The sequence below is a fragment of the Hordeum vulgare genome, chromosome 7H, assembly GCF_904849725.1.
Source record: "Hordeum vulgare subsp. vulgare chromosome 7H, MorexV3_pseudomolecules_assembly, whole genome shotgun sequence".
Lineage (NCBI taxonomy): Eukaryota > Viridiplantae > Streptophyta > Magnoliopsida > Poales > Poaceae > Hordeum > Hordeum vulgare.
The window spans coordinates 126,800,248-126,816,431 of NC_058524.1; the positions used below are offsets into that span (position 1 = coordinate 126,800,248).

Sequence of the window (16,184 nt, forward strand, 5' to 3'; positions counted from 1 at the left end):
ACTCCTAGCTACTTAGGCATGGCATGAACAACTATAATCTCTAATTGTCATTGCAAACATGTTTGGTCATAATGCGTTAAATCATGGATCCTGGTCTAAACATATTTAGAAAAAAAATTGAGTTCATACCCGCTGCTCTCTATTCCATAGTCACTTCATCAAATATCGTCATTATTGCGTTTCATTTGCACGACCAAAGGATATGAAAATAATAATATTGCAAGAGTGATGTGGACTAAGCTGAATCTACAACATTTTATTCAAAAGGAGAAGACAAAGTAATATTGGCTCTTTAGTAGATCAATATCAATGCATATGAGAGCCACTCAACATTTTCATCGAGGTCTTCCCCTTGGGTACAACTCAATAAAAGGAAAAGAAATTCAGAGAAACACACTAAATATTTTTGAATTTTTTATTTTTTCTAGAAGAAAAAAAATTAAAGAAGGGAAAACTAAAACGAGAAAAACTATTTACACGGGAAAGCTCCCAACAAGAAATACAAGTAAAAATAAATCTTTTTGGGTTTTCTGCAAGATTTTTCAAACACACAAGAAGAAGGGAAGAAAAATAAATCTACCATGGATAATACAATGCAAGAGTATAAACACCGACAACTAAAATATGTGTGCATGAATGTAAAGTCAGTGGAAACACGTACTCCCTGAAGTTTAGGCTTTTTTCCTAGCTTGGTAGTCACCACCCGTAGTGGCCTTAATAATAGTTAGTATGATAACTCATGGAAGCCCTTGGTGCAGCCTCCATGGCCTCATGGGCAGCTTCCACTACCGCGTTGTACTCATGCGCCGCCCTCTCATAGACGTAATATCTTCCTTTTTCCTGATAATCGAAGAGGGAAGGTGCAGGCAAAATAACAAGCACAATAGATTTCTTATTCAATATTAGGTTGTAATTATAATCAGCAGTTGTGGCCTTTATGAACTTGTGGCGCTTCATGGCCTCAATATCTAAGTAGTGAGTAGGAAGAATAGGGTCACTGGACCGCGATGACAAGCTACGCTTCTTAGCTAGACGGTAGGCATAAATCCCGCCATAAAAAAGGCCAATATTAGAGTTGCGTTGCAACCTGCATGCTACGGTAGCTCCAGGATTATAGCATTTAATTCCATAAGGTACTACAATCCTGCTTGGTCACTATGCATTTTTCATTAAAGAGTGCAAGGTAATGAATTCAAGGAGAATGTATGTTATTGATTCTACCTTTAGTTACTCCCCTATCTTCACCAAAGCAAAGACTAGTTAAAAATGCCTCATATTCATATTTTGGTGGTTCGTCTAGAGAACCCCAACGTGGGAATTTACATGCATCAGAGAAATCATCTAGAGACATCGTGAAGGCATTATCATAGTCGTTAAAGGAGACTCTCAATTCTCAAAGATAAAATTTAAACCCCTTAGTGAAAGTTTCAGTAAGATAATAATGTTCCACACACCTATCTGCGATGAAGGGTGCGAGCTCAGTATTATAAATCTATTGCTCAAACGCTTCCTTAATGCATGCACCCAACATGAAGTCATCACTTGGCCAAATGCATGATTTGGTGTGGGCTTCTTGCATCGAGCTTTCACTTGGCTCGGCATATGACCTTCGTATCGTAGCCTCACTTGATGATGCCTCAGAGGTCTTCCTCCTTGAATAACTTCCCTTGAACCAACTCATTATTCCTACGTACAAATTTATGAAAATTTTCGGTCATAATATAAACTTAATAAAAGCTTCACAAGAATGATAGCAACTACTCATAAGGATGCCTAGAGCCCCAAACAAGCATTCAGACTACTTGGAACTTAAAGAATTCAACATGCAAGCTCAACTACAACAACACCTAGAGTAACTAATTACTTCCAAGATAAACTAATAAAGCAAAAACTAACTGGAGGAGTGGGTGAGTTACATACCAAGGACCAATTCCCCAAAACAGTTTTTGAAATGGAGTTTCGAGCAAAGAGATCGAAATCCGCGGGTTTGAGAGCAAGAACACGGGAGAGGGAGATACATGGATTTTTTTCTGGAGGTAGGTGACAAAGTGAGCTCAAGGGATAAGTGAGGGGGGCGAGGGGCCGCAAAAATACTGGCCTAAGCATCTCAGCAAAGCGTTCAAATTCTTCATCATCTTTTTTCTTAGTTGGTTTGGGTGGATAAGGCATGGGTGTTCGAAAGCATGGCTCTATTTCTTTGCCATGCTTTCTAGCAACAAAATATATGTTATCATAATGTCTATTCTTACGTTGTGGGTTATCAAGATCAACAACAGGTTCTATCTCAACATCATTATCTAGTTCCTTATCATTTTTAGGTTGAGCATTTACATGAGCATCATCATTATCAGTTTCCTTATCACTAGGTGAATGCTCACTACCATATTGAGTTTCCGCATCACAGATAGATATATCATTAGCATTATTAGAAGGTTTTTCTACTTCGGGTTCACTAGAACTATGCAAGGTCCTATCATTTTTATTATTATTTTTCTTCCTAGAAGGACTAGGTGTATCAATATTAATTCTTTGTGAATATTGTTGAGTTCTTTTAGGATGGCCTTCTCTATATAGTGGATCTTGAGTCAATACTCCTCCTCTAGTCATTACTCTAACATCATGAGCATTCAAATTATTATTCATTTCATGAAGTAGCTCACTTTGAGATTTAGCAACTTGATCTAGTTGGGTTTGAACCACAAAAGCATGTTCTCTACACCTCTTACATCATTAGTAATTCTAACTAACATGTCACTTAAGCGAGCAATCATATCATAGTTTTATTTCAACTGTTTCATAAAATAGGAGTTGAAATGATCTTGCTTTCTAATATGATTGTCAAACTCATATAAGAATTGACTGGGATGTTTATTTTAAGGGAGGTCACCTTCATCAAACCTTAAAATGGAATTTACCTCCAATACCTGTGGTGGTGTGTTGAGACCATGTATTTCTTCGAGTGGTGGTAAATTCTTAACATCTTCAGCTTTAATGCCTTTTTCCTTCATACATTTCTTTGCCTCTTGCATAGTTTCAGGACTAAGGAATAAGATAGCCCTCTTCTTTGGAGTAGGTTTAGGCAGTGGTTCCGGAAGTGTCCATTCATCGTGATTCTTCAATATATTAGTCAATAATTCCTTAGCTTGTTCTACAATTTGTTCCCAAAAAACACCACCAACACAAGTATCTAGGGGGTCCCTAGAAGCATCGGTTAGTTGATTATAAAATATATCAAGTATTTCATTCTTACTAATAGGATGATCACGTAGGCATTAAGTAATTGGAGAAGCCTCCCCCAAGCTTGTGGGAGACTATCTTCTTCAATTTGCACAAAGTTAAATATTTCTTGTAAGGTAGCTTGTTTCTTATGAGCAGGAAAATATTTCTTGTTAGGGTGACTATATCAATTAACTTAGTGAGATGTGCCACAACAGTTTCATTTTCATAGCCATGGATAGGATCATATTCAACCAAAATAATTAACTCCGGGTTGACAGAGAATTAATAGTGCTTATCAGTAACAAAGATAGCTAAAGTGGAAAACTTAGGATCATATTTCATTCTACCATTCAAGGATTTTTCTTTCAACTTGCATAGTAGTGTCTTTAGCTCTTCTCTATCCTCACAAGCAAGAAAGTCTCTAGCTATTTCTTCATTCATAACATAAATTTTAGGTACTTCATGCAATTCAATTCTAGGATAGCCATGTCTAGAAGGTGTTTCAATATTTTTAGTATCAAAGACTTCATCAATTTCGATAATATAATCAGTCTTAGCATGCTCAATTTCTTTAGCTCTAGCAAGTTGTTCATCAAGAAATTCACCTAGTGGCATAGTATCATCAAGCAAGGTACTAGCATCATCATTAGCATCATCAATAACATAGGTAGAATCATCAATAACTTGCGACATATTAGGATTAATAACATGTGGTGGTGGTGTTGCAAGTCTATTCAAATCAGAAGGTGAATCAAGTTCAGAGCTAGATGGCAGTTCCTTACCTCCCCTCGTCTTAGAGGGAATGATCTTGGTTCTTCTATATGTCAGATTCTTCATATAGTTCAATAAATAGATATCCCAAGTGACTCAACAAATATAGCTATGCTCCCTCGCAACAACGCTAGAAAATGTTCTTGATAACCCACAAGTATATGGGACCGCAATAATTTTTGAGGGTAGAGTATTCAACCCAAATTTATATATTCGACACAAGGGTAGCCAAAGAATATTTGCAGGTATTAGCAGTTGAGTTGTCAATGCAACCACACTTGTAGATTTAGTATATGCAGCACAATGATCAGTAGCACAATAATATGATAGTTTTGATAGCAATGGTAACAATAACAATAGTAACGGTAACAGTGATAGCCATTTTCTAGTAGTTGTAACAACAGTAGCTATAATAGTAACTGAGCAAGAACAATATGTGGAAAACTCGCAGGCACTGGATCGGTAATATTGTTGGATGGTATTCATCATGTATCGGTCATAATCTAGGAGAACATAGAATTAGCTCCCGTTCATCGATATACTATAGGCATGTATTCCGTAAATAGTCATACATGCTTATGGAAAAGAACTTGCATGACATGTTTTGTCCTACCCTCCCGTTGCAGTGGGGTCCATAAGGAAACTAAGGGATATTAAGGCATCCTTTTAATGGTGAACCGGAACAAAGCATTAACACATAGTGAATACATGAATTCCTCATACTACGGTAATCACCGAAAAGAATCACAATTATTGCCACTTTGGGGTATGCGGATTCTAACACGTAGCAGGTGCATATAACTTGCAAGATCATATCAAGAACATAGATATAATGGTGAAAATATAAACGATTCAGATTTGAAATCGTGGCACTCGGGCCCTAGTGACAAGCATTAAGCATGGCAAAGTCATAGCAACATCAATCTTGGAACATAGTGGATACTAGGGATCAAGCCCTAACAAAACTAACTCGATTACAGGATGAATCTCATCCAACTCCTCGCTGACCAGTGAGTATAAGAAGGAATTACTCACTCCCGGTGGGGAGCATCATGGAATTGGCGATGAAGGAGGGTTCGTGATGATGAAGATCGAAGATTCCCCTTTCCGGAGCCCCAAACGAACTCTAGATCTCGCCTCCCGATGAAGAACAGGTGGTGGCGGCGGCTCCGTATTGTGAAACACGATGAAACTTCCTACCCTATTTTTTTCTCCAAAAATAGGATTTTATAGTGCTGAGATTAGGGTGAGCGGAGACCCGATGGCCCCACTACCCACCAGGGCGTGACGGGAGGGGGTGTCGCGCCGTGTTGCCTAGTGGGAGCCTCCTCCCCCCCCCACCCCCTCCTGTGGGTCTTGGATACAGTAGGTTTTTTATTCCATTAAAAATCTCCTGAATGTTTCTTCCAATTCCGAGGACTTTTACTATTGCACAAAAATGACACCATGGTAGTTCTGCTGAAAATAGCGTCAGTCTCGGTTAGTTTCTTTGGAATCATGCATATTAGTGTCCAAAACAAGAGCAAAAGCATTAGGAAAAGTAGATACGATGGAGACGTATCAGCAGGCGCTCGTGCGATGTTCACCAATTTGCTCCCAATGAAGCTAGGACACGGAAAATCTGCTACCGTTTTTCCTGGATTTTTGTTTGACCACTCGATAAAAGTGGGAATCAAGATATTGACCGAAGCGACAAAATCATTTGTGCACGCAGCTAAAGTTCAACTAACTGTCTTTTGTATAATCTCATCTCTGGTCGCCTTTTCGACCTCATCAACTTTTCTCTCGACATCAGCTGCTCTTTTCTCGACCGCAAGATTCATCTTCTCGTTGATGTTCACCTGACTAAACTCCCTTTTCTGCCTTTGGGCCTCGAGGTCCTCATGGTAGTAGTACTTGCACGTGGTACCGTCTCCGATACCATGCACACGTACATACTGCGGCTGAATGGCCACTAGAGGCCCTTCAGTATGCTCAAGACCCGGTTGATAGGGGTGTCCCACTTCGGCCTCGCCGACGACTCAGATGATGAGTCGCTTTTGCCCGCAAGATTGTTGTGTTGCTCTTTCTACAAATGATATGTGAACCATTTATGAATGTTACTACAACATGTAGTCGACTTGACCAGAAGCTAATATAAGGTGCAAAATCATGATTACCAGTCATCTCATTAATGTCCTAGTGGGCGCGTCCATGTACCTAACCTTCTTTTTATCTTGTCCCACTTATACCAGGCCCTGATGAAGTCACGCTCATGCGGGTTGGTGAACTCCTTCAAGGGGTCTAGGGTCTCTGCGGCTTCCCATTCCACGTAATCCTTAGCCCATATGGGCCTTTTGCCAATGTAACCATGGCTTCCGAGGCGGTGGTTCCCCGTGTTCCTTTCGCGAAGCCCTTTGAATTTCTTGGACCTGAGATTGGCTTCTTCACTTGCGCAAGCTCCTTGAATTTTTTTACTAGTCCTCTGTAAGTGTCAGATTCTCTACCAGAATCTTGGACTAGGATTCACCATCGTCAATCGATTGTTTCACCCTCCTTTCCAGGAAGAAAATGTGTTGCTGAACTTGCCCATGACGGTGTTGTTTATCTTGACCATGGCAGGATCTTCCCATGGAAATTCAAATTTTGTGTCGTCTCAGCTAGGGAACTCGAATCTGTTGTGCAACTTCGCTAGGAGCAAATTCTCTATATTTGGTTTACCCCTCTAGTCATAGTCGTTGATGCTCGCTATTTTCCATAGGATGCATCCGATTTGGTTGCATTAGCACTTGCGAGCTTCCACCGGCTCTATTGTTTGGAAATTGCCAGGGTCCACCTGTACGACCAGCTGTCTTCTAGTGACGAGCTTGTTTGGGGGCTGTCTCCTCGGCTTCTTCTTCGGTTCCTTAGTGGCTTCAGCGCCGGTACCATCCGCGTCGGTCTCGATGCTGCCGGTGTCGGTGCCATCGGTGATGGTTCCGGCTGTGGTGTAGGCGTCCGCGGTAGTACCACCGTGCGCTATGACAAAGAGGCCCTACAAACCTTGTTCGTGCTGACAAGACAAAAGGTCGAGGTAATTGTGTTCATTCTGTAAGGCATCTTGGGATACATTGCCTCGTCGTTGCTCGATATGTTTCCTTTGATTAAGTATGTTGGTTTAATTCTCAAACTATAATAAAATGAATGACTTTGCCTGAATGTCGTTTTATTCCCGTCCCGGCAAAACCCGAGCACTCGATATATCCAATTTTCTATCACAAGTCATGCCGAAATCACGGGCATGACCTTTGCTAAAAAGAGGATATATTGAGCACCTGAAATTTACCGAAACAGAAATGAATCAATATTTCGAAAAAAAACATAGGACACTTGGAGTTTCCCTACATATAGAAAAATGCATGTGCTTGTAAATTCAAAATGGATATTTCCATGGCTATCAAGATAGGTTCCAATATCACTCAATGGATATCATCAAGTACTACTCAAAGGAGATCATCATCGTGAAATTACAATACAAAAAGTAATAATATTACACTAAAAAAGCTCATCTAAATATCAAGAAAACACACTCTCACTCACTAATACACTAGAATTATGTTAACTAAACACCTAAAACAACTAAAATACCTAGAATTCATTTAAGAGGAACTGAAAAGCCTAACCCTGGAATTATCTTAACTAAACACCTAAAATACCTAGCACTAGAATTAAGTTAACTAAACATCTAAAATTTAGTTAACTAAAACACATAACCTTAGAATTTTCAGTTAACCAAAAATGCCTAAACACCTAAAATACCCAACCCTAGAATTAAGTTAACTAAACACCGGCATTTGAGTTAACTAAAACACTTAACCCTAGAATTCACTTAATTAAAACACCTAAACACCTAAAATACTTAACCCTAGAATTCAGCTAACTAAACACCTAAAATTCAGTTAACTAAAACACCTAATCGTGGAATTGAGTTAACTAAAACACCTAAACACCTAAAATACCTAAAGCTATAATTTTTTTGACTAAACACCTAAAATTCAGTTAATTAAAACACCTAACCCTATAATTCAGTTTACTAAATGAGAGAGAGGAGGGACGGGGACTTATAGTGAAAGGGGAGACGGCAACGGGAAGGTGGAGTTCAGGGAAGACAATGGCGAGGCAGCAAGGAGGCTAGCGCATCGGCTCCAGCGACGTCAAGGTGGGCAGGAGTCTTCGGCGACGCTGGAGCCTGTGACGCGATGAGGGTAAGGCTCCGGCGGCTACGAGGCTGGGGCTCGGTGAGAGCAGATGCTTCGGATTCGGCGAGGGCAGGGGCTTCCGGGACGCTCGAGGCCGGGGCGGCGACGCTCGGGAGAGGGAGATGGAAAGGGTGCTCGAGATAGGAAGAGTGGAATGGAGAGAAGAAATCGTGTTGGCGAGGTTAAGTTAAAAGTAGCATTTCCACGGGTCAACGCTCGCGGTATAGCTAACTTATGTGTAGCATGCCTTGGTCAAACCAACGCTAATACTCCCTCCGTCCCAAAATTCTTGTCTTACATTTGTCTATATATAAATGTATCTAGTCACGTTTTAGTATTTGGATACATTTATTTTTAGACAAACCTAAGACAACAATTTTGAGACGGAGGGAGTACTAAATTAGCTATAGAGCTGGCCAAGGACCATGCTATGGCTATTCCTTTCATTTTCATTTTCATTTCATTTTTATCCTAACCTTTGTTTATTTTTCTTTTTGTTTTCTTTTCATTTGCATTTTTCGTTTCTTACTTCTCCTTTTTCTTTATCTTTTCATTATATTTTTCCCTTTCTTTTTCCTTTTTCTTTTTATCTTATTTTTTCCTTTCTCCTTTTTTTTATTTTTCTTTTAAATTTCATTTTCTTTTTATTATCTCTTTTTTGCTTTCTCCTTTTTCCTTTTGTTTTCTTTTCTTCTCCTAAAGACGACGACCGAGCCCAGACAAATCTTTGAATACAAATTTGGAACACAAATACCTTTAAATAGATATAAATTTTGGAATACAAATAAAAATATGAGAGAAAGAAAAAAGCATAAAAATTCAAAGAAAATTGAACTAAACGCCCGAACTAATTGGGGCAGCGCAACTGGACGCTCGGAGTAGGTGATTGTCGGCTTGGTCTTACGCAAGTCAATATACTCGAACACCCCTAGGTCTGGCGTATAACAAGACGTAGATGCCTCGCATCAGCCCTGGGAGGCCACAACCTCGCTTCTTTGTCTTTTCACATTTTCTGATTCCGTTTTTTTTTCTTTATGCTTTTACATATTTTCAATAAATATATTACAAAAACATATTAAAAAATATATTTAACCAAGCATTTAAGAAATATTAAATGTGTATAGAGAAACTGTTTATCTTGTGTACACAAAAAAATACACACAATATCCAATGTGTGTGAAATAAGTTGATCATGTATTTAAAAAAATGTTAATCATGCATTTGTAAAAATATTTAAGAAAGCATTTGAAAAATGTTAAATGTGTATAGAAAAAATAATGACCATGTATTAAAAACAATTAATATATGTTATTCAAAAATATTAGTCATGCTCTTGAAAAATGTCAAGTGTATATACAAAAAATAATTGACCATGTGCTCAAAAAATATTAAACTTGCATTTGCAGATATGTTAATCAAACATTCAAAAAGTCCTAAATGTGTATAAGAACTGTTGACTATGATTTAAAAATAATAATTTTCTATTTGAAAAGTTTAATCAAGTATTTTAAAATGTTGACCATGTAATAAAAAATGTTAATAAGGTATTCGAAATGTTAATTAAGTATTAGAAAAATATAAAAAATGTATAGAAAAATTGTTGACCATCTTTTTAATAAATGTAAAACTTGTATTTGAAAAATGTGAAAAGTGAATTCCAATTTTTTCATGATGTATACGAAAAATGTAGAAAGAAACAAAAAAACAAAGAAAAGGGAAAACAAAAAACCGCAAGAGAAAACAAAGATATTAAAGAAAAATAAAGCCAAAGAAACAAGTGCAATAGGAATGAAAAACAGGAAAACAAATATAGAAACAAAAAGATGTTCGAAGCAAAGAAAGAAATAGAAAACATGAAAAAGAAGTAAAATGAGAAAGAAAAGAAAAAACGACGAAAAGCATGAAAGAAACAAAGCAAAATGAAAGAAATATAAGTAAAAAAGACAATGTATAACGACAAAAATAAAAAACAAAAAAAGGGAGGGGGAATAAGAAACCAAACAAAAAAAAGCAAAGAAAAAGGATAAAAAAAGAAATGGAGAAAAACAATAGCAACATGTTTCTTTTTCTTTACGAGAGACACGATCTTACCTCTGACGAAGGTAAAATTATGCCTTTCGCGTAAGCAAAACCATGCCTTTCAGGAAAAAAATAAAAAACACGCCTTTTCCCTTTTCGGGAGGCATGGTCGTGAAGGCAAAACCATGCCTTTTTTGAAAGCAAAATCGCGTCTCTGGCAGAAGCAAAATCATGCCTCTCACTAAAAAAGTAAAAAATACGTTTTTCCTTTCGGAAAGGCAAGCTTAAGAATCACTATAAAAACAGAAAACGCTCATAATGCGATACGTGACCATGGTTGAGAACACATCAAATGATAACGCGTAAAATTGCTTGCTGGAAGGCTTTTGATGAAGCGATCGTCAATTAGTTGCTCTTCATGTTCCTAATCATCACACTACAAACAAACAAACGAATAAGTCCAGTCCAGCCCCGTGAAAAAAGAATGCAAACAAAACACAATTTAAACCACGGCTACACAAATGCAAATGATGAGAAAGACAACCTAGTCAGCGACGTGAGTGAGTAGGAAAATCACATGGTCGTTAGTTAGTGACGTCAGGCAGTGGCTCCCAAAGAAAAATCTTTATACTGTTCTCGTCTTTAAATATAAGACTTTTTAAAAAATTGAACTATTAACTACAAACGGATGTATTCTACACAAAAAAAAACTACAAACGGATGTATGTAGTCATATTTTAAAGTGTAGATTTATTCATTTTGTTTTGTATCGAGTTTAGAATAAATTTTTAAAAGATCTTATATTTAGGCCCCGATCGAAGTCCCTCCGCACCATGGCTCTGCTGCCGGAACGGATGGATGGAGCTGCAGTTAAAATTCATCAAGCTATTGCACTGTAGATTTTTAAATTTTAAGGAGCTGGTGGATTACCGAACGAGTCCTTAATAATAGAAAAGGTACAAAAGTTGCATGCGTTATCCAGAAACCAACTATGGATCTCGCAAATAGTAATTAATCCATTGAACAACTAGTGAGCCTAGTGATTTGCTCCGTTACAGCATCAATAGCCGAAACTTACAAATCTGACCCCTCAAACGTCTCGGGACGCGCCCGATCAGTGATCGGACACATCCGCTATTTGTCCATCCATACAGCCATACTTTTCATTTTATTTTTATAGGTTCAGTCACTTACACGTGATTGGTGGAGCGAAAGAGACGGAAAGAAAAGAATGAGTAAAGAAAAAAAAAAGATGATCCATGATGGGGTCGTGTCCTATGTGGGGGAATGACCGAACGCGTCCGCAAGACTTCATATCCTTTTCATATTTGAGACGCATATGAGGGTTCGTCCGGGCATATAGAGACAATATGAAGGGTCCGGTTAAATCATTTTTTTCCTTCTCTCTCCTATCCAATCACTGATCATGCGCGTTCGCGGATGTATGAAGGGTCATTTGAGGTATCCGGCTGTAGATGCTCTTAGAGGCCTCTACATAAGGTATGTGGTGGGCTGTTTTGATTGATGATTAGGATGAAGCAGGACCGGCCATGAAGTTAGGCGAGGGGAGATATTAGTGAGGGAAGAAGGTCATTCTGTTAACTCTATAAAAAAAAGCCGCGTGATTCTATATCATTTTTGCTGCATATATAAGTTCGTAATAATGGTGAACTAGACTTGGAGATAAACGCAGGTCTGAGAATGATGAGTGTGCTTTCGCCACAGCTTCTGTTGCTTAACCAGCTCGTGGTGTTTATGGTCCTGATCCGATACAGCCGCTAAGCTCATTTTTCATTTCCAAGTATTGTTACTAGCCTCGAGAGAGATGTTTCACAGGATTCACCTGCAACTGATAAACCAGGGGGATAATACCGAAACAGTCCTTTTTTCTGATCATAGAGGAGCCGTATGAAGCTAAGGTTTCATGTAGACGTGACAGAGCAAAGGAGATAAGAAGGCAACATAGGTTTTTCCACATCAAAAAATTTACATTGCCCAATGGGTTGAATTCAAATGCATAAGATAATATGGGGTGACGGTAAAAACCTTGTGCATTGGCCAGGTTTAAGTAAACGGATTTGCTATTTTTATATCTAGGTGTGAAATAATTATCTCACATCTAATTTCCTAGCCATTGGATAAAGCATATTAAAACTCGTATTTTTTGCCCTCACTTCTTCATGTCTTTTTTTAGGAGCTTCGTGTCTTGTTTGTTCGCTAGGACAGCAACAAGTGCCTAAGAGCATCTTTAGAAGATTTCGTAAAAATACAAACTGTAAAACAAAGATACGGGTCGAAAAAATATATTTTAAGGATCCATTTTAGCTATAACTGAACAGAAATAGTAAAATAAACTGTAAAACTAGGACAGCAACAAGTGCCTAACCAACCCCGTCGACCGCGCCCCGTCGCCCGTCGGACGCGTCCCGTCCCCGTCGGTCGCGCCCCATCACCATGCCGACTGCGCCCAGCCTCACCGGCCACGCCTTGTTGTCGGTCGGCCATGCCCCGTCGCCCATCGGCAGTGTCCTACTTCGTTGCCAGCCACGTCGGCCATCGGCAGTGCCCCTTTGCCGGTCGTGCCGAGAGGCTTTCGGCAGCCAAACTAAGGTCATGGGAGGCCACGACGAGGTCGAGCTCGTCCAATTCAAACCGGCGGCGATCGATTGCGGCATCCTGCGTCTTTTCCGGCATGCGGTGATGAATTCTGGTGTGTTTAGGCCTGATTCCTGCAAACTCCGCGGTGGCGTGTTTGCTCCGACGAGGTTTGACCGGTATACGGGGTCCCCTAGAATAGGTTTTCCAATCTTCAAAAATAAGGGTTTGCTCAAGATGCTTTAAAATGTTTGCCTTGCCTGGGCCACTTTACGTTATTGCTGGCAGATTGATTTACCATGATCGTTGCAAATGTGCTGTGTGCTATGTTTTTCATCTAGTTTTTGTGTGTGCTGGTCTAGTCTTTTGCACTATGCTTTTCTTGAGGCATTCGTGTTCTTGTGGAGTGGAAACTAGACGTTATTTTTCTTTCAATTTTTTTTTGCGTTTTGAGTTTTCTTTGCAAAACTATTACCTACTTTTTTTTTAAAAAGGTTCCAGTTGCATGTATGTCCTCCACGTGTAGCAGAATACGATGCGATCAAAATGCAAAACACTCTCAGTCTTTTTCCAAAGTACGGGATAGTTTTCACAGTTTTGTTGAGTTTGAGAGATTCCATGATGTTTTTTTTCCTTTTCTCTATTTTCTCTATCCGTTTTTTCTTCCTTTTTGTTTTTTTTTTCATTTTTTTTTCAAACTGAATAAGGTTTTTGAATAAATATTTTTTTGTGAAAACCTTCTAAATTCATGAATATTTTCTATACGTAATTTCGGAATCACATCTAGATGATTTTGGGGATCTTATCTTTTTGCCAGAGTTACAAGTGCATCCTCGACTCGTAATTAGGACCCAGCCTATTTTTTTCGTTACAGATGCAAGTACAGATCAAGATCAAATATATTTTTTACGAGAATTTTTTTGAATCTATTCATCTTTAATGAACGCAGTACAACGACCGTTACACCAACAAGGATACAAATAATCCAGTTACTTCGGCAAAAGCACTATTCCGGCCTGGCTAGCAGAGCAGAGCTGGTAATCGATCGAGGCATCAGTGGCGCAAAGGGTTGATGACATGGCCTGCGAATACCACAACGCCACTCACATCCTCCATGAGGAAGAAGGCGAAGGGATGATCTACCACAAAGTCCAGAGGGCGATCACGTACCATGCCAAACCCCGCGGACATCGCCACGGTGCCTGCGGCCGCCACGGTCCCCCTCTCGTCGACTTTGACGACGCACTGGTGGACCACGGAGGACACGGCCACCGGAGGCGCCGGCGGGCTCAGCATCTCCGAGAATGAGTCTCCGGATAGACGGAACGGCAGCTCCAGTCCCAGATTACGTAGCATCTGCGACGCCTCCACCCTCAGCGTGACATCGAACTTGGGGATCCTGAGCTTGCCCAAGGGCACGGCCTGCTCCGGCACGACCGACCTGTGCAGGAGCGTGTCGGGGCTGGCGCTGAGCGTTCGGGCGAGCGCGGACAGGCCGTCGCGGTCGTCAGGGAGGTAGATGTACATGGCGAACAATGGCTCCCTGTCGCCGCCTCCGCCACGGTAGGGCATGCGCAGGACCTTGAAGCCGGGGTGGACGCCGATCTGGTGAAACGGGCTCCCCGTCATGAACGGCACACGAACGGTGTGCTCCGGCGACGCGTTGACGTAGAAGGGCCCTTCCTCGGTGGCCTTCGGGAAGAAGGGGGCGTTCCAGTGGCCGCTGAAGAAGACCGAGTTGCCGACGACAAGCGACGTGGAGCCGTCGCAGTCGTGCTCTGAGAGGATGTTCTTCACGAGTCCGCGTGTTTTGCTCTCGAACCACTCATTGATCTCAGCCGTCGCGTCTCTGGGCCTGTTGCTGAAGTCCACCGATCGCGCGTCGGCCTTGTAGACAGCGGCGGCCGTGTCGGCGAAGGTAGGACTGAGGCGTAGCGAGGCGTCGACCCAGACGCCCGTGGCGCTGCGGGCCTGGGCCAACCCCCGGCCGGCGAGGACGAAGGATGCGACCATGGAGGCGAGCGCGGCGTGTGCCTCTGCGCCAGCGGGGCCGAGGAAGGTGAGGATCTGGTCGCGCGTGGCGCCGGAAGCACCCGCGGCCAGGAGGGAGAGCACTGCGTGGAAGGAGATCGGTGAGAAGGCGAGGTTGGTGGTGGGCGTGAGCATCCCCTCGTTGAGGCTTCCGAGGTGGCGGAGGAGGAGCAGGCAGAGCGCGGCCTGGTCCCTCACGGCGTCGGCGACTGCCTGGTCTACCATTGACGCGGAGGGAATGAAGATGGATAGCAGCTTTTTTGGGGAATGGGGGATAGCAAACCAGTAGTCCGATCTTCTGGACTGAATTGCCACAATGGACCTGCATTTTTTTTTTTTGAACTGGAAATGGACCTGCATTTAAACACGACAGAGTTCGTGGTACGGAATCTTCACTCATAAGCAATCAAGCCTTAACTCATAAGGAATGAAACCTTCACTCGTAAGCAAAGAAACGGAGATTTATTTTCTTCCCCGTGCATGTTATTAGCACGTAACTCTTGTGTTGTACTGTGTCTGTAAATTAATATAAAAATGTTTAGATTACTAAAATAGTATTCTAAATGCTTTTATATTAGTTTACGGAGGGAGTAGTACATTATTGTAACTTGTAATCTTAGATTACTCTAACTCTTGCCTGCGTGCTCTCTTTCTCTTCTTTTTAACACAGTACATACACAAGTTTCCATATACACGCGCATACACTTTACCCCATATAAATGCATACATGCACACCCTACTTTTATGAGAACCTCTGAGAGATCGAGCTCCCATATCATCTTGAGATTTATGAAGTCATCGTAGGCGCATCGGCATCGACGGGAACGTCTCCTCTCACTAAAAGTATATCGCCGGAAATCCAAAAATAAATTCACGATGCGTGCCTCTTTCTCGGGACATCCACCTCTCTCTCTCTCTCTCACGTGTACATATGTGTAATTGTTGTATGAGATCAATCTACGTCCTGGGGCACATTCTCCATCGCCCTGCCTCTGGCCTCACCGCTGCTGCTCGCTCCTCCTCCCTTTTGTCTTCGGTACCCCCTCCCACCTCCCAGTTTGTGCCCATCTTCTCTTCTGCCGCACCCCCTCCAACCGTCACCCCATCTTCAATGATAGCATCCAGAACCACAACAAGTTACTCCTCCACCCCGACGACCACAACTATCATAAGTGGAAGTCCTTCCTGCCGGTCCTACTTCACTATGGCGTCACAAACTTCATCGAGCACCCCCTCCCTCCAACGCCGACGCCCACCTAGTCCTTTGGATCTACTCCACCCTGTTTGATCCCCTTATCTATAATATCGTCGATGCTACCACCACCTATGATC

At 41.3% G+C, this 16,184-nt stretch overlaps 1 protein-coding gene across 1 annotated transcript; it reads right to left on the reverse strand.

The window, feature by feature from the left end:
* Positions 1–13,721: 13,721 nt before the first annotated feature.
* On the reverse strand, positions 13,722–15,175 carry LOC123410306 (serpin-Z1-like). The gene has a single exon (XM_045103227.1). The coding sequence runs from the start codon at positions 15,075–15,077 to the stop codon at positions 13,875–13,877; it is 1,203 nt and encodes a 400-aa protein (XP_044959162.1). The 5' UTR covers positions 15,078–15,175; the 3' UTR covers positions 13,722–13,874.
* Between the last annotated feature and the right edge of the window lie 1,009 nt (positions 15,176–16,184).

What these genes read in the sequence shown, in the direction of transcription:
- LOC123410306 (XM_045103227.1), bottom strand. Translation starts at nt 15,077, where the DNA reads ATGGTAGACCAGGCAGTCGCCGACGCCGTGAGGGACCAGGCCGCGCTC.